This window comes from Scyliorhinus torazame, chromosome 2 (genome assembly GCF_047496885.1).
Source record: "Scyliorhinus torazame isolate Kashiwa2021f chromosome 2, sScyTor2.1, whole genome shotgun sequence".
Taxonomy (NCBI): Eukaryota; Metazoa; Chordata; class Chondrichthyes; order Carcharhiniformes; family Scyliorhinidae; genus Scyliorhinus; species Scyliorhinus torazame.
The window spans coordinates 329,655,157-329,678,764 of NC_092708.1; the positions used below are offsets into that span (position 1 = coordinate 329,655,157).

The window sequence follows — 23,608 nt, forward strand, 5'->3', positions numbered from 1 at the left end:
AGAGGCCGGCATACTGGCCTTTGCGTCCCTAGTAGCCCGGCGAAGGATCTTGTTAATGTGGAAAGAGGCGAAGCCCCCCAGCGTGGAGGCCTGGATAAATGGTATGGCAGGGTTTATCAAATTGGAGCGGATAAAGTTTGCCTTGAGAGGATCTGCGCATGGGATCTACAGGCGGTGGCAACCGTTCCTAGACTATCTCGCGGAGCATTAGATGAAGGTCGGTCAGCAGCAGCAGCAACGCGGGGGGTGGGGGGGGGGGGGGGGGGGGGGGGGGCTTGTTTGGGGGGTATTCGAGCAAGAAAATACATGAAGGATCTGGAAAACTGACATGTACGGGAGGAACCCATTGTACAAAGCTCTGTATCATATCGATTTACCATGTTCATGTCTTGCTATGTGCGCTTTCTTTCTTTCTGTTACGGGGGTGGGGGGGTTTGTTTGTAAGGGTGAAAAACTGTGTTAAAATTCTTAATAAATATATTTTTTAAAAAAGAAATTCTATTCAGGATTGCACTGGATGTTGCATTTGAAGCTCCGGGAAGCAGGACATTTAAGCTTGTGTACTATCGGGTTCAGTCTTATCAAGTATTACACGTGTGGTTTATTTAGGTTCAATAGTTTGCTTATGCTCCCTATCTAGGTTCTCATGTGAGAAATGATCAATTTTTGAAGATACTGGAAAACTACTGGCATTTATTCTAAGACCAGTGACTAAAAAAGACATGGGGCGAGATTCTCCGACCCCCAGCCGGGTCGGAGAATCGCCGGGGGCTGGCGCGAATCCCGCCCCCGCTGCTTGCCGAAGTCTCCGGCACCGGATATTCGGCGGGGGCGGGAATCGCGCCGCGCCGGTTGGCGGGCCCCCCCGCTCGATTCTCCGGCCCGTATGGGCCGAAGTCCCGCCGCTAAAATGCCTGTCCCGCCGGCGTAAATTAAATCACCTACCTTACCGGCGGCGTGGGCAGGCTCCGGGGTCCTGGGGGGGGGGGCGCCGGGCGATCTGGCCCCGGGGGGTGCCCCCACGGTGGCCTGGCCCGCGATCGGGGCCCACCGATCCGCGGGTGGGCCTGTGCCGTGGGGGCACTCTTTCCCTTCCGCCTCCGCCACGGTCTCCACCATGGCGGAGGCAGAAGAGACTCTCTCCACTGCGCATGTGCGGGAAGCTGTCAGCGGCCGCTGACGCTCTCGCGCATGCGCCGCCCGGAGATGTCATTTCCACGCCAGCTGGCGGGGCACCAAAGGCCTTTTCCGCCAGCTGGCGGGGCGGAAATTCGTCCGGCGCCGGCCTAGCCCCTCAATGTTGGGGCTCGGCCCCCAAAGATGCGGAGCATTCCGCACCTTTGGGGCAGCGCGATGCCCGTCTGATTTGCGCCGTTTTGGGCGCCAGTCGGCGGACATCGCGCCGTTTCCGGAGAATTTCGCCCATGGAGAGTAATGCAATTTTTCAATATGTGTCCCTCTAACTTTTATCATATGTGTCTGACCTCTGCTCAATAGTTCCCTAGACAGGTCAAGCCAAGATATGTATCGTCGTACAGAAAAAGCATACTTTGAGCCAAAATGCCACCATTATATTCGATTTCTTTTGCTCCAAGAATCCACTCTATACTATCAACACCTTTTTATCGGAATCTGATTCACCGAAATGAGCATTTTCTAAAACTTTTGAGTCTAGGTGGAGGGTAATTAAACAATGGAAAACATTGTAACGATCTCTGTCTATCCAAAACGCACATTTTAATTCTGGATAAGCAGGGCAGGAACCTGACTTGTTTTTTTTCCACCCAAGGTCGCTGAGTCCATTTGTAATTTCTCTCATACGATTTTGGTCTTACACAGACCTCAGTTTAATGCTGGGACCTTCCTGCTCCACACGACACAGCTGCTCACTTCCTCAGTCAGCTGTGTTTATTTTTAAAGAATTTATATTTTAGAATTCAGATCTTACTGAAAGAACCACATGAAAAAGGTTAGCAATAAATCTAATCCTAACTCACTTCTTCTCGTGATGTTTGCTTATCCCATTGAATTGCTATGTATGTGTTTTTTGTGTGTGTATTTTTTAACAGGAAACTGCAATACAATGCAGCTACGTTGTGACGTGTGGAGGCCTTTATTCAGACAGGTTATCCCAGAAATCGGGCTGTAGCAGCGAGCCACGTATTGTGCCTTTTCGGGGAGATTACCTGGTGCTAAAACCAGAAAAACACTATTTAGTCAAAGGAAACATTTACCCTGTAAGTATTTTTGGGTGGATGTGATGAGTTTATTTTATCTTGAACAACTACTCAAGAGATTGCATATTTTTAAAATCTCTTCTTTTTCTGATAGAATGCAGATATAATTGGGTACAGATATTGAAATACATGTTTGGGGTGGGGAAGTTAACTAAGAAAAAGGACAGTGTGGATAGTTGCTTTGCAATTTGCAAACTAGCCAGGAGAGGTTCCAAGACTGCAACTGCGTGTGTCTCAGATTTCTTTGCCTCATTTGGATATAAATTCTACTTTCTGTCCAGCTGACTAGATGGAACGATGGAACACTGGTGAGATTTTTTTTCAGTGAGGTAAGGATGAATTCCACTCACCAATTCCAATTTCTGCTGAGCAGTAACAAAATTGAGTTTAACTGTGACATTTCTTGCCGAACTCCATTTTGAATTTAGGTGTAATCTCAACACTTCAGTGTAGTTAGTGGCCAATTTTGTTCAGTCTATTCCTGTTATGCTGTTACCTTTTTTTGGTTATCAGCAGTTCTTGTCAATTATTTTTTTTAAATGCATGTCTGTATTGAAGTTCTTACATTTTTGTATAGTGTGGTTTTGCTATAGATGTTCTTTCATTTAATGTTCAAAATAGTGTGTATCTTAATATCTGGCACTGTTGCAGTGTGTTGGTTTTGCAGTTTGACCAAATTATTATTGTTTTCAATTATCTCCCCTCTCATAAAATCAAATTTAAAAATAACCCTTTAATTGCTTTCAATGCTGGCTTTTTACAGGTTAAAATTAGAATTGTGTGAAAAGTGAGGCAGCGGGAGACTTACAAAACCGCTACTTATTTTGTTGAGGTTCTGGGTTTTTTGTTGCTATGGATTGCTTCATAGCAATGCAAAATGTGCAACATAGCACCACGAATGCTATTTTATATTAAGAAAATCACTCTAATTTGGCAAACCAAATTTGGCACTGAAATAAGTGCTTCTCTTTCCATATGGTGAATTGCTTATAGACAGGCTCATGTCACCACAATACAGTGGACTAAGCTCTCATATTTAATCAACATGGCCTTTTGTTAGAAATTATGTCCAATCTTTTTAGTTTGAATACTTAATTAAACAATCAGAATTAAAAATGATTAATTTATGCAATTTTAAAAATTTATTAAGGTCCATTAAAATGTCTGTCCTTCTCTTTATAGGTTCCAGATCCAAAGTTTCCTTTCCTTGGTGTACACTTTACACCCAGGATGAATGGTAGTGTTTGGCTTGGACCAAATGCAGTTTTGGCATTCAAACGGGAAGGTTACAATGTTTTTGACTTTGACCTGCGTGATTTTACAGACGCTGTAAGCTATAGGTATGTAGTAGATTTCGGAGCTGATTCTCTGTAATATATGAATGGATTAATGAAGTATTTAATTTTAAAACTGTATCTTCCAACATTGACTAAAATATTAGATCTGCAGTTCATCCTTTTAAGGTGCAAACCATTTATTAGAGTTGTTCACCAGCTAATTTTTATAAGAACAGCACATTTTTGAAAGGCATTCAATCTTGGAACAGATCTTGGGGTTCATGTCATATATTTCCTTCTGTAACTATTTTTGATCTATGTGGTGTTACGCACATACATTGTATTAAAATTGTAATTTTAAAATAAGAGCAATTTGAGCATTATTTTTATAAAAGCATTAAATAATTAACATTTGAAAGTGGATTCCAATTTGTATCTGGATCTTCAATTAATTTGAGATTGTCAAAAGCATTGATGAATTCCTCCATCTTGTCTTTACCAGTGGGGTTCAAAAACTTGTATTGAAAAATTTAGTTTTTGGTGTAAACGAAATGTACAGAGGAATTGTTATTGCTGCCCAAGTGAAACAGCTTCAACGATACATACCAGCACTCACTGTCAACGATGTCAGCAGGTGAGTTGTAAGAATATTGAAGCACATTGAATTTCAAATGTTTTCACCTCCACTTCTGACTTTCTTTATTTCTGCCTGCCTTGTGTTTGTTGCTACCACCACCATCATTTGACCTGTTACTTCATTAAGATTCCACAATAGATCAGTTTGTAATGGTCAGAAAAAATATTGACTTTGATTTTTACTAATCTCCAATGAAAATAGACCATGCAGTCTACCTGTTACTACTATTAGATCAATAAATTAAAACAACGATGAAAAAAATCATGTGAATGCTGGAATTACTCCAGGTCAGCCAGCATCATCAGAAATGGAAAAAGAATAGAGACAGAACAGGATTTAAGCAAGTACCGAAACATGGATGGTGGGGGGGGAGGGAGAAAAAAAGGGAAGGTCTCTGTTAGGTTCGAAGGCCACAGATTAAATGCCAAAAGTGATGATGGTGAAAAAAGGGAGTGGTAATGGCACAAGTGAATTATTATTAAAAGATGGGTATAGGGGGTGGGTGATAAGCGGCAGACACTGAGCACCAGCAGCTGGCCCTCAGCTCAGCACCAGCAGCAATAACTACCATCAGCAATACTGCTCGGGCTTTAAATGAATAGGCATCGCGCAGCACATCGTGGAAGGGTGCGGCATATTATGCAAGTGGCAGTCCTCTCAAAGACAAATCTCTCTAGTATGTTAGCATTCATCAAGCAGAGGTGACTTCGCTGACTAAGGCACATTCGCAGGATGGAAGACATTTACATACCCAAGGATTTTTAGGATGTGGTTCAACGGCTCCTTTCAGCACACTTTTATGGAGTTTGTGAGAAACAGCAGTGGCTATTGCCCAGCATAACATAGCATCGCCGCAGACAAGTAAATCTGCCCAGGAACTTGAAGTCCACCACTTTGGATTAACCATCAGAAGTTGTTTATTTGACAAGAATAGAAGAGATAACGGACTTGGCCTTTTCAGTATCTCCAGTTGTAGTCTTACTGCCTTGCAATGCATCATTTCCAAATGGGGTGACTAGACTGCTGGATATCAAATTGTTCATGGTTTGAACAAGAGTGCGTAGCAAGAAGTGAAAAAAAGGGGATTGATTAAAAAGGTTCCAAGAAGAATATTGCCTTCTCTTGCTGCAATAAGAAACCTTCAATCCTATGACGATAGTGCGCATGTATTGACTTGGAGAGAATTGGATCTTTTGCTGACTGTGTACCAAAATACCTCTGTGCCACTGGTTCTGAGACCCCTGGCCCGGATGAATCGCCCTGCACCTGTGGAAGTTAGTTACAAGCACATGAGGTTTCTCATTACCCACAATCCTACAAAAGCCACACTGGGTGCATTTATAGAGGAGCTCCAAAAGTATGGCGTGACCACTATTGTGAGAGTATGTGATGCCACATATGACGAGTCCAGTAGAGAATGAAGGTATTGAAGTCATCAATTGGCCGTTTGACGATGGTGATCCACCTCCAAGCAAAATTGTGGATGATTGGCTGAATTTGCTTAAAACTAAGTTTATCGAACAGCCTGGTTGCTGTGTCGCAGTCCATTGTGTTGCTGGCCTTGGGCGAGCTCCTGTATTGGTAGCAGTTGCTCTTATAGAAAGTGGAATGGGTTCCGGTGGCGTGGGCGAGCAGGGCAGCCGCAGCAACAAGAGCTCCTGCCGGTGGCCCGATTCGCGGCGATTTCGGGGAAATCCCCGAGTCTTCACGCCCCCCCCCCCCCCGACTATCATCGGCCTTGGGGCCGCCACGAGCAGCCAGTGGGACCGGTTTTAAAATCAGCGAAGAACCCCGCGCGGGTGTCAGGCGGCAGGGGCTGAGGCGCTGGGTCCGGCGCGGCATCGAGGTCAGAGCAGCGGAGGCGGAGCTACGAGGATGCCGAGGCGGCAGGCCCAAGGCCAGGGCACCATGTAGGGAGGGTGCTCCACATCGGATGGCTCCCACCTAGGAAGAAGAAAGAAGGTTGAAGCCTGGTCCCAGGTGAATGCAAAGGTGAAAGAAAGAAGATTTAAGGAAGTTTGGTAAAAGTTTTTTTTGTCTTTTTCTTCCCCCCCCCCCCTTTTTTTTCAAAAACGAAGAATGTCAGATTGATGAAGGGCAGGAGGGTGAAAGGGGAGAGAGGAGAAAAGAAAGAAGATAAAAAACAATAAGCTGCTAAAGGATGCGAAGAGCAGCGTCGAAGAAAGGAGGAAACGCGGGTTCGCCGCTGAAGGAGAAGACGAGCAAAAGTGTTGACAGGATGGCGGAAGCCGAACTGCAAGGCGGGGCCACACTACTTATGGTGGAGAAGATGACTGAAGGGATGGTGGTGGAGCTGGAAAAACATTTGGTGAGGCACATGGAGGTCTTGAGGAAAGAGATGGCGGTCGTGTTGAGGTCATTGTTGGAGGAGGCAATCGGCCCGATGAGGGTGGAGGTGGCAAAGGCATCGGCCGAGGTGAGAGAGCAGGGCGAGAAGATGAAGGAGGTGGAGGAGGCCGTGTCACGACACAGCGACCAGGTCACCTCGATGGGGGACGAGCTGCGGAGGGTGGTGGAGGTTAACAGAGGGCTCCGAGCAAAGCTGGAAGACTTGGAAAACCGCTCAAGGCGGCACAATTTGAGAATTGTGGGCTTGCCCGAAGGGACAGAGGGCCCAAGGCCAACGCAATACTTCGCTAAGAAGTTGGCAGAGCTGATGGGGGAGGGTGAGAGCCCCACCCTGTACGAGCTAGACCGAGCTCATCGGTCATTAAGGCCGAAGCCCAAAGTGAACGAGCCGCCGAGGCAGTAATTATCTGCTTCCATAAGTTTTGCATGAAGGAGAAGGTATTAAGCTGGGCGACGCAGGAGCGTGAGGTGCTGTGGGATGGTACTGCGGTTCGGATCTACCAGGACTTGACGGAGTTGGCAAAAAGACGAGCGGCGTTTGGGCGAGTGAAGGTGGCTTTGTACAAGAAGGGGGTGCAATTTGGTGTGGTGAACCCGGCGAAGTTGAGAGTAACATATAACGCCAAAGACTTTTATTTTGAGACAGCGGAGGCGGCTGAGGCGTTCGTGAGGGCAGAAGGCTTGGGACAGACGTGAAGAGCGGAACTGGAAGAGAGACTGTGGACTGTGTTTGAGCGGCTGGAAAATGTACAAATGTTACAACTTTCTTTTTACTGATTTGTTTTGAAATTTACTTCTCTTTGCATTGTTACAGAATTCAAGTTAATGGCGTTCTGTGTTGCGACGGTTAAATGTTATGTTAGTGAATTGTAGGGGTTGGATTGTTGGGTTTGTTTCGGTGTTTCTTTCTCTGGGACTGAGCGGAAGGGGGTGAGAGGTCTTGGGGGTGAGAGGTCTTGGGGGGGGGGGGGGGGAGGAGCCACCCGCGCTAGCTAACTAAAGTCAGTTAGTGAACGGGGGTGAGGTGAGAGGAGGACTGCGGATGTTGGAGCCTGGATAGCAGGCTTCAATGGGCCTACGAGGCGAGCAAGAGGGGGTGGAGGGATGGATGTTGGGGGATGTTTTTGTAGGGGGGGTTCTTGGGAGGGGGGGAAGGGGTTCGATGTTAACAATGGACAGGGGCGGGTCAGGCTCATGGGGCAGGCCCCGGTGGTATGGTGATCGTGGATAAGAAAGGTGGGGGGGTGTAAGAGACCCCCAGTAAGGATAATCACGTGGAACGTGAGAGGGCTAGGAGGTCCGGTCAAGAGGTCAAGGGTGCTTGCACATCTTAAAAGTTTGAAAGCCGATGTAGCAATGCTGCAGGAGACTCACTTGAGGGTGAAGGACCAGGTAAGACTTAAAAAGGGCTGGGTTAGCCAAGTGTTTCACTCCGGATTTGATGGAAGGGCTCGAGGGGTAGCGGTGCTGGTCAGCAAAAGGGTACGCTTCCAGATGGAGAAGGTGGTGGCAGATCAGGGGGGTAGATATGTGATTGTGACAGGGGCACTGGAGGGGAGATTAGTGGCGCTGTTAAGTGTATACGGTCCCAATTGGGACGATGTGGGATTCGCGAGGAAGGTGTTTGGGGCTATTCCCGACTTGGACACGCATGAGCTGATTGTGGGAGGGGACTGGAACTTGGTGCAGGAGCCAAGGTTGGACAGATCACGGCCCTGCTCGCTGGTCCCATCAGGGGGGGGGCGAAGGCGCTGGCTGGGCTAATGGTGGAAATGGGAGGGGTGGACCCTTGGAGGTTCCTGCACCCAATTGAACGGGAGTATTCGTTTTTCTCAGTGGTCCATAAGGTATACTCGCGGATCGACTTTTTTGTGGTGGGGAAGGCTTTGCTGGCTGGAGTCAAGGGGTCGGAATACTCTGCAATTGCAGTGTCAGATCACGCGCCACATTGGGTGGATATGGTGCTGGAGAAGGGGGCAGCGCAGAGACCGGGGTGGAAACTGGATGTGGGGCTTTTGGGGAACCAAGTATTCTGTGAGAAAATTGAAAAGGTAATTAAGGAATATGTAGGTTTCAATTGTACAGGTGAGGTGTCAAAGGCAGTCGTCTGAGAGGCTCTAAAGGCGGTGGTGAGAGGTGAGGTAATTTTGTTTAAGGCCAGGGTGGATAAAGAGGAGAGGTTGGAGCGGCAGAGGGTAATAGATGAGATGTTGGAGGTAGATGGGAGGTATGCAGAGGATGGGGACCCGGCGAAGCTGCAAAAGAGGAAGGAACTACAGGCGAGCTTTGACCGACTGTCCACCAGGAAGGCGGTGCACCAACTGAGAGGAGCAAGGGGTGCAGTTTATGAACATGGAGATAAGGCGTATGTTAGCAGGTCAGCTCCGGAGGGAGGCAGCGGCAAGGGAAATTTTTCAGGGAGAGACGGAGATTGCAGGCGGAACTGGGGGTGCTATCCACGAGTAGGGCCGTGGAACAACTTAGGAATGCGAGGGGAGTGGTGTATGAGCATGGGGAGAAGGCCAGCAGATTGCTAGCACAGCAACTCAGGAAGAGGGAGGCGGCCAGGGAAATAGGTAGAGTGGTTGATGGGGAGGGGAGCAGAGTGGAGGACCCGGCAGGACTGAATAAGGTATTTCGGGACTTCTATAGTAAGCTGTACGCTTCAGAAGCCCTGGAAGAACCGGAGGAGATGAAAAGGTTCCTGGATGGACTAATCTTCCCAAAAGTAGGCAGGGGACTAGTGGACGGGCTGGGGGCCCTGATTAGAGCGGAGGAGGTATTGGGGGGCCTAAAGGCCATGCAGTCGGGGAAAGCCCCGGGACTGGATGGATACCCAGTAGAGTTTTACAAGACGTTATCGGAGAAAGTGGGGCCGGTCCTGACAAGGGTTTTTAATGAGGCAAGGGACAGAGGGACCCTGCCACCGACGATGTCGCAAGCCACCACCTCGCTGATACTAAAGCGGGACAAGGACCCGGAATCCTGCGGGTCATACAGGCCAATCTCCCTGATCAATGTGGATGCCAAGCTCCTGGCGATTAGAACTGAGGACTGCGTACCGGAGGTGATTGGGGACGATCAGACAGGGTTTGTGAAAGACAGGCAGCTGACAGCTAACTTGAGAAGATTGCTTAATGTGATCATGATGCCCCTGACGGGCAAGGAGGTGGAGGTAGTGGTGGCAATGGACGCTAAGAAAGCCTTTGACAGGGTGGAGTGGGGCTATTTGTGGGAGGTGCGTGGACGGTTTGGGTTCGGGGAGGGACTGGTTAATTGGGTCAGACTATTGTACCAGGCCCCAAAAGCTAGCGTTAGGACGAACAGGATAATGTCAGATTATTTCAGACTACACTGCGGTCCCAGACAGGGGTGCCCACTCTCCCTGTTGCTGTTCGCGCTGACCATAGAGCCGTTGGCGATGGCGTTGAGTGCTGCGAAGGGGTGGAAGAGAATGACTACGGGGGTGTGGTGGGGGGGGGGGGGGAACATAGGGTCTCTTTCTATGCGGATGACCTGCTCCTGTACGTGTCGGACCCACTGGCCGGGATGGAAAATATACTGGAAACATTGAGGAAGTTCGGCCAGTTTTCAGGGTACAAATTAAATATGGCCAAGAGTGAGATGTTTGTGGTGCAGGCAAGGGGCCAGGAGAATAGACTGAAGGAGCTGCCATTTAGGCTGGTGGAGGAAAGTTTCCGGTACTTGGGGATACAGGTGGCACGAGACTGGGGCAGGTTGCATAAGTTAAATTTGACTAGGGTGGTGGAACAAATGAAGAGGGAGTTTCGGAGATGGGATGCACTCCCGCTGTCACTGGCGGGGAGGGTGCAGACTGTAAAGATGACAATCCTCCCTAGATTTCTGTTCATCGTCCAGTGCCTCCCGATCTTTATCCCACGGTCCTTCTTCAAAAGGACTGGCAAAATCATCATGAGCTTTGTCTGGGCGGGAAAATCCCCACGGGAGAAGAAGGCGATGCTTGAAAGGAGCCGCAGCGAGGGGGGATTGGCATTGCCAAATCTGATCAACGACTACTGGGCGGCTAACATAGCCATGATAAGGAAGTGGATGGTGGGTACGGGGTCTATCTGGGAGCGAGTGGAGGCGGCTTCGTGCAGGGCACCAGTTTAGCAGCCCTAGAGAAGGATCAAAGAAAATCCACTGAAATTATCATTTGAGGATCCTTAAACAAGCTTTCAGAACATCCTAAGAGAGCTAGGACCTTTACTTTAGGAAAGCATCACTTTTGAAAAGTTTCAGTTGATCTTTAATGTAACAGTAAGTATTAGAGTCAGTCCAAATGGATAAGCTGTTCAAACTGTGTAGATTAGGAAGGTCTGGGGACACGATTGTAAATTATGAAAACAAGTAACTAGATTAGATCAGAAAATATTCAGGTCTGGTAATGTCTGTGAAGAGAGGAACACAGTTAACCATTTCAAGTCTCTGGTGTTCCATCGGAAACAACAATGACAACAGTTTGTAATTATAGTGCCTTTAGCATAGAAAACTATCCAAAGGCAGTTCACAGAAGCATAATCGTACATGCAAACTTACAAAATGTAAATAGGCGGGAGTCATTTGGCTCTTTGAGCCTGGTTTTTAAAAATTCTGTCATGGGATGTGGGCTTCGCTGACAAGGCCAGCATTTGTTGCCCATCCGTAATTGCTCTTGAAGATGCTGGCTAACTGCTTTTTTGAACCACTGCAGTCCATGTGGTACAGGTATACAGGTACAGGTATACAAGTATACAGATACTGTTCGGAAGGGAGTTCCAGGATTTTGATCCAGCGACAATAAAGGAACAGCAAAATTTTCCAGTCCTTCACACTGTCAGGATCTTCCGGCCTCACCGATGTGAACGGAGATTTCAGTGGTGAGACGCCCCTGTGTTTGGAGAATTCCAGCCTTGGTTCCCAGCTACAATGGTGTGTGGTTTGGAGAGGAAATTTCAGGTAATAGGGCCTGCTGCCCTTTATACCCAGTGGTAGAGGTCATGGATTTACAAGATGCTGCATTGAATATTGTCTACAGTACACACTGCTGCCACTGTGTCAATGCTGGAGGGAGTGAATGTTTAGAATGTTTAGGTTGGTGGATGGAGTGATGCTCAAATGGCTCCTTTGTCCTGAATAGTGTTGATTTTTTTGAGTGTTGTTGGAGCCACACTCGCCCAGGCAAGGGAGAGTATACCATTACACTCATGACTTATGCCTTGTAGATTGTTGACGGGCTTTGGGGAGTCAGGAGGCGAGATACTCGCCTCAGCATCCCAGCCTCTGACCTGCTAATTTCGCTGCAATATTTTTTTGGCTACTCCAGTTTCTGGTCAATGGTAACCCTCAGGATGCTAATGGTGGGGGATTTATTGAATGTCGAGGCAGGGGGATAGTTAGATTATCTCGTGTTGGAGATGGTCATTATGTTGTGTGAATGTTACTTGCCGTTTATCAGCCCAAGCTGAAGATTGTTGTGGTCTTGCTGCATGTGGACACGGACTGCTTTAGAATCAAAGCGATTGGTGCATTGTACAATCATCAGCGAACATCCCCACTTCCGACCTTATGGAATGAGGAATGGCAGAGATTTTAAGGTGGGATTTCCAGATGATAGACTTCAACGGTGGGGCAAAACTGTAGGATGTGTAGGAAATTACAACTTTTTAAAAAGTTGTCATCATGGGGCTCTATGGTTGCCGAAGGGAAAGGTGAGCCATGAATGAATATAAATATGAGGATGAGAATTTTACATTTGAGGCATCAGGCAATTGAGAGCCACATATAGGTCAACAAGGACAGAAACAATGGATAAAAACACAAACAGAAGCAGCATTAGGTCAATCGGCCCTTGAACCTGCTCTGTCATTCAGTGGGGAGATGGTGGCATCATGGGAATGTCACTGGGCTCATAATCCAGAGACCCAGGGTTTGAATGGAAAATGTTCAAATCCTACCACCCCAGCTGTTGGAATGTAAATACAATTAATTGGGATATAAAGCTGGTCACAATAACTATCATTTATTTAAAAACGCATCACGTTCACTAATTTCCTTTAGGGAAGGAATTATTTCTTTTAAATGTTTTTTATTGGGTTTTTGAACATAGTGTATTTACAGTATTGTACACAGAATGAAATATTAAAAAAAACTGGTAGGATATTGTATAACAGCTCAAAAACAGCAACTCTGTATCATTAGCAATATTCCGTTTAACAAATAAGTAGACCCATGTTTGTGGGGGGGAGAGGAGGTATATATACATTTGGGTGCCGGAGAAACAACTGCAGTAGTTATGTCCAATACAGAGAGGGCAATACGAGAAAGGATCTGGTGTTGTTACTTGCTTCTCCCGGATGGTTTTTGCTGCCGTTGTTCACGTTCACCTCCACTTCGGCCGTTTGTCCCGTCTTTCTCCCATATTTTCATGCTCTCTGAAGCATGTTTTCCGTGCGCTCCTTCCGGCTTTCATCCCCCCCCCCCCCCCGGTTCCCCTCTATTGTTCCTTATCTCCTCTTTCTTCCCTCTCCTCCGCCCCCTTCTCCTTTGGTTCACCTTTCTTTTCCCCTAGGTTTAGCTCCCCCCCCCCCCCCCTCCCCCCCCACACACTCCCTGGTCCTTCCCTCCATCTCACGCCTTGGCTACTTTCCCCTGATTCTTGGCTATTCTTCTGCTTGTTCATTGGCCACAAACCAGTCCCAGAACAGTTGGGTGAATGGCTCCCACGTTCTGTGGAAGCCGTCGTCCGACCCTCGAGTGGCGAATTTAATTTTCTCCATTTGGAGAGATTCGGAGAGGTCGGACAGCCAGTCTGCAGCTTTGGGTGGTGCTGCTGACCGCCAGCCGAACAGGATTCTACGGCGGGCGATCAGGGAGGCAAAGGCAAGGGCGTCCGCCCTCCTCCCCAGGAATAGATCTGGCTGGTCTGATACCCCGAAGACTGCCACTTTCGGGCATGGCCCCACCCTCATCCCCACCACTTTGGACATTGCCTCAAAGAAGGCTGTCCAGTACCCATTAAGTCTGGGGCAAGACCAGAACATGTGGGCGTAGTTGGCCGGGCCTCCTTGGCACCGCTCACATCTGTCCTCCACTCTCGGGAAGAACCTACTCATTTGAGTTCTTGTTAAGTGAGATCTATGTACCATTTTTAGTTGCGTCAGGCTGAGCCTTGCGCACGTGGAGATGGAGTTGACGCTATGCAGTGCTTTGCTCCGGAGTCCCCACCCAATCTCAATCCCCAAGTCCTCCTCCCATTTCTTGTTGCGTCCAGTACGATGTCGGCCCTTTCTATCGTTCATACATGTCGCTACAGTTTCCTTTATCTAGGATGTTTGCGTCCATTAACTCTCCCAGTAGTGTCTGTCGTGGCGGTTGTGGATACGTTCTTGTCTCCTTTCGTACTAAGTTTTTGAATTGCAGGTATCTTAGCTCGTTCCCCCTGGCTAGCTGGAATTTCTCTGTCAGTTCGTCCAGTGTTGCGATCCTGCCGTCCGTATATAGGTCCCTGAATGTCAGTGTCCCTCCGTCCTGTCCCCATATTTTAAAGATGGTGTCAGTCAGCGCTGGTGTGAACCTATGGCTGTTGCAGATTTGTCTAATATTTTGGTCGGGCAAATTGCTGCCATAGTTGGTTCCAGGACTGGAGGATGGCTATCACCACTGGGCTGCTGGAGTGTTTTTTGGGTGGGGATGGGAGTGCCGCTGAGGACCCAGAGGGAGGTCTTGCAGGAGGCCTCCTCCGTGCACACCCACTCGGCTTCTGGCTCCTTGATCCATCCCCTTATTCGCTCGGCTGCCACTGGTATATGGGCTGCCACAAGGCTAAGCCTAATGCAGCTCAAAGTGGTGCACAGAGCGCACCTGACCAGAACCCGAATGAGCAGGTTTTTCCCGGAGGTGGAGGACAAATGTGAGCAGTGCCAGAGGGGCCCGGCCAACCACACTTGCATGTTTTGGGCTGTCCCCAAGCTTGCTGGGTTCTGGGCAGCCTTCTCTGGGGCAATGTCCAGGGTTGTGGGGGTGAGGGTGAAGCCCTGCCCAATAGTGGCAATCTTCCTGCCACATCAACACGGATATATGAGAAAGATATATTTGACAAATCCCCCATTCACATATGCCACAATAGTGGCAATCTTCGGGGTATTGGAGCAGCCAGAGTTACACATGGGGAAGGGGGCCAACGCCCTGGCTTTTGCTTCCCTAATCGCACGCCAGAGAATCCTGCTCGGCTGGCGATTGGCAGCACCACCCACAGCTGCAGACTGGCTCGCTGACCTCTCGGAATCTCTCCACCTGGAGAAGATTAAGTACGCCACCCGAGGGTCAGAGGAAGGCTTCCTGGATATTTGGGGGCAGTTTGTCGGGCTGTTCCAAAACATGTTCGAGGCCAGCAACGAGGAGTAACCTAATAAGAATTCATTTAACCTGTCCGAGGCCGATTGAGGCCTCTTTACAGTCTCCTCACAGCTTACATTTTCACCTAGTTTTCTATCATCGGATTTAGAAATATTACACTTCGCCCTCAAATCCAAATCACTTGTATAGATTGTGAACAGCTGTGATCCCCAGCTCTTGTTCTTGTGGTACCCCACTAATAACAAGCTGTCATCCTGAGAATGGCCCGTTTATTCCCACCCTCCGCTTTCTGTCTGTTAACCAATTCTCAATCCATACTAGTATATTACCCCCATTCACATATGCTCTAATTTTGTTTGCTAGCTTCCTGTGTGGGATCCTATCTGAAAATTCAAATACACCATATCCATTGGTTCTCCTTTATGCTGCAAATAATACCCTCAAAAAACTGCAACAGATTTGTCAAATATGATATCTTTCTCATATATCCGTGTTGATGCTTGATGCTTGCTGATGATTTTGACATGTCCAGAACATTCATAACTATTCATATGTTGAAATATTTCATGCCAGCATGCAACAAGATCTGGACAACAACGTTTTTAAAAATGTATATTTTTATTCATATTTTCCACTTTATACAATACAAAATAACAAAGCACAAACACAACATAAACATTAAACAACCCCTCATAAGAACCAAACTCTCTCCCTCCTCCCTTAACTATCGGTGACCAATTCCTTGAAATAAACAATAAAAGGCTGCCATCTCTGATCAAACCTCTTGATTGCTCCCCTCACGGTGTACTTAACTTTCTCAAGGTATAGGAACTCCATCAGGTCTCCCCGCCCCACTCGAGCACTGGGTGGAGATGAGGACCTCCACCCCAGCAGTACTCCCCTCCAGGCAATCGGTGAGGTGAAGACCAGGACATTGGCCCCTGCGCCCGTCTGCAGCTCCAGCGAGTCTGACACCCCAAATATGGCCACTAAAGGACAGGGCTCCAGCTCAATCTTCAGAGTCACCGACATGGTGCTAGAGACCTAAAAACTCACGGGCTTGGGACAAGACCAGAACATGCGTGCGTGGTTAGCCGGACCTCTTGAACAGTGCTTGCACCTGTCCTCCACCCTTGCAAAGAAGCGACTCATTCTGAACTTGGTCAGGTACACCCTAAAAACTATGATTTTAGTTGAATAAAACCAAGCCTCGAGGACATGGAGTTCACCCTGTGAAGGTCCAAACTTCACACCTCGTCCAATATGGGCCCCAATTCCTCCTCCTACTTAACCTTAACTCCCTCTACGGACACCAAATCCTCTGACAAAATCCATCCATAAATAGTGGAAGTTATCTGGACAACAAAGTTAAATAGGGAATGTAAGTGGTGAAGAGGTCACAGAAACAACATGGGCAAGTTGAATGATAGTGAGCAAGAACATTGCAGATGCAATACAATATGATAAAGTGTGAAGTTATCCTAAAGGAGTTACCTAAGGAAAGACATACTTGCTCTACAGGGAGCGTAACAAAGGTTCACTAGACTTGTTCCTGGGATGACTGGATTGTCCTATAATGGGATTTGGACTAGACCTGGATTCTTTGGGGTTTAGAAGAGTGAGGGGTGTACTAATTGAAACATAAAATTCTTAAGGGGCTCAAGAGGGTTGGTGTTGAGAAAATGTTTCCACTGGTTGGGAAATCTAGAACAGAGGGGTCACAGTATCGGAATTAGAATTTTGTTGTGTTAAAGGTGTTATATAAACGCAAGTTGTTGAAATTTAGACAGTTGAGGGGCGATTTGATTGAAATGTAAGGTTAAGGGGATCTACTAGGCTGGATAGATGGAAACTTTATCCAATGTTGGGGAGTCTAGTACTACACAGTGTAACTTAAAATATTCCAGGAGTGAGGTTAGGAAACATTTTTACAAGCAAAAGGTGATAGAAGTTTGGAATTATCTGTCGCAAATGGCAGTTCATGCTACATCAATTCATTCTAAATCTGAGATTGATAGATTTTTGTTTACCAAATGTATTAAGGGACATGAGGCAAAGGCAGCTATATACAGTTACGTCACAGATCAGTCATGTTCTCAACAAGCGGTGGAGCAGACCTGAGGGGCTATTTGCCATCCGCTGCTTCTGTGTTCCTCTGACCACTAAATGTAACGGCGGACAGCAGTTTGTATCTCACAAACTACACTATCTGTGATAGGTAGCGACATATTACCACAATATTGATATATATTAGGAGAAAAAGACCCAAATTGTCTTGCTGACCTGTCAGGATAGTAGAAAAGTGGACAAATCCAAGTTTGGAAGCACAAAAATGCCAAAAAAGGGTTTCTTAAGACTATATTAAAAGGAGTTTACTATATGTTAATATGTTGTTCAAGTTTTTGATACTTTTTTTTCTGTGATATTGGCTTATGATTTTGTGAAATTACCATTTCCATCCTGTTAGTAAATATGCAGTTGCTCTCCGAATTTGAAGGTTAGTTTGAGAGTCAATGTAAATAGCATGGATTTGATCCTAATAGTTCAGATTAAAAATCATACTGCTGATTTGAAGTTTGTAGGTGGATGCTTCAACTTTGTAGCAGATTTCTGCTAAAGGAAGACTAGCACTCCTGATAGTTTGATGTAATCTGATGCATGAGCTGATTAGAATACAGTATATTTTAAATTGGAAATAAATGTAATCACTCCACATAAAGGATTTTAAAGTTATCCTCGTTTTTTTTATACTGCTATATCATAAGTAACCTCTAGTGTATGCTGTGGTTCTGCAGAGGGCCATCTGGAGTAAGAGCCCAAGCCTTGGACAAAGATGGGAATCTCGTGGATGACTTCGTGTTTGATGGGGGTTCTGGTGCTATTGGGAGCCGTGTTCTTCACGTTCGAAACGCCCCTTCTCCTGCAGCAACTTCATCCTTGGCTATTGGCGAAATCATTGCTGACGAAGCAGGAAAAAGATTTAAATTGTAATATTTTGCATTTCTATGTTTTATAAAATGTTGGTAAATTCACGTACAACAAAATGTGGCAACATATTAAAACTCAGGATGAAAACTGGATATGTCAAAGAATATCTGAATTATCTGTTTTTACAAGTGCTTCCTCTTTTTTTTTTATACCTCTACAGCCTTGGGTCCTACTGAAGACTTGCGCTGAAATGCATTGCACAGATTTTTATTTGTGAATTTAATTACAGGGTGTCTCTTTTTTTTTCAAACCAGTTCAGATGTGGACACCAATATCTAATCATTTATGATGTATTATATTACCTCAGGTTTAGCTGCTGCAAATTGAAATAACTGTAAAATTTGAATATGGAAATAAATTTAATTTACAAATCATACTTTTTTAAAAATATGTTTTTATTGATTTTCATCTTTTTATGGTATGGTCTGATAATCACTAAAAGGTAAATGTTTCATATTTACAGAGCTCCCTCGTAGAGACACACAAAACAAAGAGAAAATATACATATTCAAAAAAGAACCTTATGACTATTTACATGTTCTCTGCTCCCCGTGGCTGCAGACCCTATCTGGCAATTTTTATATGTACCTTAATTCATTCCCTTCGGGCAACTGGAAACTCTCCGTCAGTTCCTCCAAAGTCTAATATCTTGTCTGTGTACATGTCAACTGTCAGTGTCCCCTCTCCACCTTTTAAAAGCGGCGTCCATTATTGCTGGTGTGAACTGTGGTTGTTACAGGTGGGGACCATGGTGGACAGTTTGGCCAGGCCGTAGTGTTGCCTCAGCTGGTACCATGTTCGGAGCGTGGCTACTACCGCTAGGCTGATTGAGTGTTTGGTTGGTGGGGATGGGTCTGTCATGACTAGGGCCCGGAGGGACCTCCCTATACAGGAACTCTCCTCCATCTTCACCCATTTTGCTCCAGGTTCCTTCACCCAACCCCTCACTCTTTCTGCTGTGGCTGGTCAGTGGTAAAATTGTAGGTTTTGGAGGGCCTTGCACACACAAACACAATGATTAGTTTATCCACCAAGCTGAAGAAGGCCTTGGGATGTTCATCGGCAGGGATCTGAACAGGAAGAGGAACCTGGACTATTCATCTTGATCGTCTGCACTCTCCCTGCCAGTGAGAGTGGGAGCGTGTCCCACCTCTGCAAGTCCCTTTTTAGTTCCTCCACTAGACTTGTCAGGTTCCATTTGTGGATCCATGTCCTGTCGTGGGCAATTTGGATGCCCAGTAGCAGAATTTTTTTTTTAAATTTTATTTTTAGAATTTGTTTTGGGCTTGTTTGAATGGTAATTTCTCCAGCTATGTCTCTTTCCCTTGCGGGTTCACCGGGATCATTTGCTTTTGCTCAAGTTGCGTTTATAGCCCAGAAGACTCCGAAACTCATTCAAGAGCTTCATGACCCCTTCCATAATGGCTTGGGGATCTGAAACGTAGAGGAGCAGGTCATCCGCAAAGAGTGAGAATCTATGCTCTCTGACCCTTCTTTGGATACCTCTCCAGCCTTTTGCCGTTCTGAGGGTGATCTCTAGTGGCTTGATTACCAGGTCGAAAAGCGGGCATACCTTGTGCCTCTGTGCAGCTGGAAGTATTTAGGGCTGGTGGTGTTAGTCCACATGCTCGCCATGGAAGCGTTGTACAGAAGTTTCACCCGGATGCTGAACCCCGATCCAAGCCCAAACAGCTTCAGCACCTCCGGTATTTCCACTCTACTCTGTCAAAGGCTTTTTCTGCGTCCAGGGAGATGATCACTTCTGGTGTTCCCTCCCAGGATGGGGTCATCTCAAATTCAGCAGGCGCCTGATGTTCGTTAACTGCCTGCCTTTGACAAAGCCCGTTTGGTCCTCTGTGGCCACCTGTGATATGCAGCTCTCCAGCCACCAGGATTGTTGCTAGAATTTCCATGTCTACGTTGAGCAGCGGGATGGGTCTGTAGAACCCGCATTGAGTCGGGTCTTTGTCTTTCTGGGGTATCAGTGATATTGAGACTTGCGTCACTGTTGGTGATAGGGTGGAGTTTGCACATTCTCCCAGTGTCTGCGTGGGTTTCACCCCCACAACCCAAAGATGTGCAGGTGAGGTGGATTGGCCATGCTAAATTGCCCCTTAATTCGGGGGAAAAAAATAATTGGGTGCTCAATTTAAAAAACGAAGTGTTGGTGACAGAGAGCCCCTTATCCAGCGAGTCTGTGAACATCTCCCACAAGGGCCAGTGCTGGAGTGAATGTTTTATAGAAGTCCGCCAGGACCTGGCCTCTGCGTCTTCCCATCTGCATGGAGTTGATACCCTCCAAGACCTCCTAATTCTAATGGTGCCTCCAGGCCCCGTCCCCTATCTTCCACCATGACTGGCATGTCCAGTCCGTCGAGGAACTGCTCCATCCTTGAGTCCCTCCTGTGGGAGGGGGGGGGGCCAAAGGGGTACAGCCCCCGCTAGAAGGCCTTGAATTCTTCATTGACCTTTTCCAGTTTGGCTACTAGCCTGCCGTTGCACTAACCTGCGCTATTTCCCTTGTGGCTGCCTGTTTACTCAGCTTTGTCTTAGTGTTCATAGAAGGTCCCCCCGTGTCTGGCGGAGTTGGCGCACTGCTTTCCTCATGGAGAACAGGTTAAAGTCAGATTTGTAGCTCTTTCCTCACCACCAGAAGCTCTGCAGTCAGGGCCACAGTGTGGCATCAGTTCACCTCCAGTAAGGAGTCGACCAGTTGTTGCCTAACCGCCTTTCTCTGTTTCTGCACGCTTTGGAAGGAATAATCTCTCTGCTGTTCACAGCCTTCAGCGCCTTCTAGATCATGGAGGGTGAGACTTCCCCATTCTGGTTATTGGTAATGTACCCATCTATGGCCTGTGATATTGTCTCTCAAAAGACCTTCTTGCCTTGAGGGCCGTATCCAGCCTCCACGAGGGGGCGTTGGGACCGGCCCGTCTCCAACTTCAATCCATGTAGTGTGGAGCGTGTCAGAGATCACAATTGTGGAGTATTCTGCTCTGATTATCCCTGGAAGAACCAATTTCCCCACTACAAAGAAGTCGATCCTGGTAAATACTCTGTGTACTTGGATGAAGGCAATCTCTTTCTTCCCTGGGGGTTCAGCTCTGACTTTGTTTATGCAACTCTTCAATGGAATCTCATTATGGATGCTTGGCTGATTCCCAAACTCCACTAATGGATTTAGCTCAGCAGTGATTGTTGACACAGCTGTCAAGAGGATTGAGTTTTATTTATTTTGATGGTTCCTTGACCATTTAAATGGATAATGGTTTTTTGAAGCGTTTTTTGACATTTTGACAGTTTCATGATATCTTAAAGTCTTCTCAATGTTATTATAGGGCTCCAGAATTATGTACATAATGGATACTGGGTGAGTGGGTTTTGGGGTGTGGGTATGGAGGGGTGAGAGGTACAGGGGATAGATGAATGAAGTTTTAGATGGCTCACCCTCAGCCAATGTCCTAAGGAACCAAGGCGGGCCTTCAAGCGTGACCACCTTGGCATCCGTCTGCCTGGGCTTCTACCTCTGCTTTTCTTCAAAGAGGTGGCCACCCTGAGTCCAGCTCACTACTAACACCCCTTGATGAAAATAACATTGGCAGGCACTGCTGGGCAGGAGGCCTGATTTAGACATCAGGTAATGGCCCGACTCTCAATTCCTGCCTCAAAGATTAAAAGAACCATGGCGTGGTTGAGGTGAATAATATAGATGCATTGAAGGGGACGCTAGAAAAATATGTGGGAGAAAGGAATAAAAAGGATAGTTTTTAAAATATATATATTTTTACAAAATAGAAAATATATGTAAATTTGTTTATATCAAACATAAAAATCAGAACAGCCCCTCACAAAACCTAAAACTCTCCCCATCCCACCACTCCTTACCAACTAACGATGACCAATTCCTTGAAATAAATAATGAAAGGATGCCATCTCTGATAGAACCCCTCGATTGTTCCCATCACAGTGTACTTAACTTTCTCGAGGTATACAAACTCCATCAGGTCCCCCAGGCACTGGACCTCCACCCCAGCAGTATTTGCCTCCGGGCAATCAGTGAGATGAAGGCCAGTCCTTCGGCCCCCGCACCCATCTGCAGCTCTGGCAAGTCTGACACCCCAAATATGACCACTAAAGGACGGCTCCAGCTCAATCTTCAGAATCGCCAACATGGTGCTAAAGAAGGAGACTTAAAACTCCACGAGCTTGGGGCAAGATCAGAACGTGTGCGTGAGGGTAGCCGGACCTCCTGAACAGCGCTTGCACCTTTCCTCCACCCCTGCAAAGATGCAACTAATTCTGGACTTGGTCAGGTGTGCCCTAAAAACTTTACGTTGGATCAAATTAAGCCTTGCACACGAGGGTGTGGAGTTCACCCTGCAAAGGGCCTCTCATCCAATATGGGCCCCAACTCATCTTCCCATCTAGCCTTAATCCCCTCCACTGAAACCGAATCTTCCAACAAAATCCAGCCATAAATGTCAGAAGTGCCCCCCTTCCTCCAACACCACATGCAAAAGGGCCCTCTCCATTAGAGATGTTGGCAGCGCCAAGGGGAATGTTGGGAAAATCTGTCTCTCAAAGTTGCGAACTTGGAGATATCTGAATGAACCTGAACTCAAGAGCTCAAACCTTTCCATCAATTCCTCTAAGCTGGGAAACCACCCTTCTGAACAAAATGTCCACTCTCTCCAGCTCCTTCCCACCCACCCCTGAAAGTGGAATGGATGGTTAGCACAGATTGGGGGGCCAGCTTCAACACTGACCACAGTTTAAAATGTTGTCGAAATTGTCTCCATATCTTCAAAGTGGAAACAACCACTGGATTTGGCGATCCTTGTCAGAGAACAAGAGCGAGGCCACCACTCATGCCCCCAAACCAGACCCATATATGCCCTCGATTCTATCTGTGCCCACAAATGCCCCAGATCAACCCAACACCTTCTCTGCATTAGCTGCCCAGTAATAAAATATCAGGTTCGGCAACATCAGGCCCCCTGACTGTCTGTCTCTTTGAAGGACTTCCCAACGAATCCTTGGCGTCTTGCCTGCCCATATAAAGGATGATATCAACTTCTCATCCAAAAGAAAGATTTAGGAAGGAAAACCGGGGTGGCATGGTGGCGCAGTGGTTATCACTGCTAGGACCCGGGTTCGATCCCGGCCACAGGTCGCTGTCCGTGTGGAGTTTGTACATTCTCCCCGTATCTGCGTGGGTCTCACCCACAACCCAAAGATGTGCAGGGTAGGTGGCTTGGTCACACTAAATTGCCCTTAATTGGGAAAAAAAGGAAGAAAATCCAGCAGACACAGGAAAACAAACACAGGAATCGTGGCAGAATTTTTATCTTGATCGACTGGACCCTGCCCGCCAAGGTCAGGGGAGGTTACCCCACCTTTGCAGGACAAAGCTAGTATAACCAGTTTACGAAGTTGGGCCCAATCTTCAGCCAGTCACACCCATGGATACCTAAAACTGGATCCAGCCAAGCGAAATGGAAACACCCTCAGGTTGGCTCCCCTCCCCGAGATGATAAAAAGGACAGCGAATTGATTGAAGTTAAGCAATGTGAGAGGAGGCTTGTATGATGTGTTGGGCTGAATGGCCTGTTGCATTACAGATGACACCTATATTCAGTGCAGATAAACTGGTGCGGTATAATTTCGAAATGAATAGCACGTTCTAAAAAAAGGAACATTCCTCTTCTCTTGAAGCTTTCATTTCTGAAATGCATTCCAAA

At 46.9% G+C, this 23,608-nt stretch overlaps 1 protein-coding gene across 7 annotated transcripts in view; it reads left to right on the forward strand.

Annotated features, from left to right (window-relative positions):
• l2hgdh (L-2-hydroxyglutarate dehydrogenase) overlaps window positions 1-18,241 on the forward strand; it is a 47,273-nt gene extending 29,032 nt beyond the window's left edge. For all 7 annotated transcript variants that reach the window (XM_072489792.1, XM_072489793.1, XM_072489797.1 and 4 more), the window contains 4 exons: window positions 2,070-2,237; window positions 3,420-3,577; window positions 4,017-4,148; window positions 17,675-18,241. In XM_072489792.1, coding sequence (XP_072345893.1) covers window positions 2,070-2,237; window positions 3,420-3,577; window positions 4,017-4,148; window positions 17,675-17,870 — 654 coding nt within the window. In that variant the 3' untranslated portion in view covers window positions 17,871-18,241. The remainder of the gene's footprint in view (window positions 1-2,069; window positions 2,238-3,419; window positions 3,578-4,016; window positions 4,149-17,674) is intronic.
• The last annotated feature ends 5,367 nt before the right edge of the window (window positions 18,242-23,608 follow it).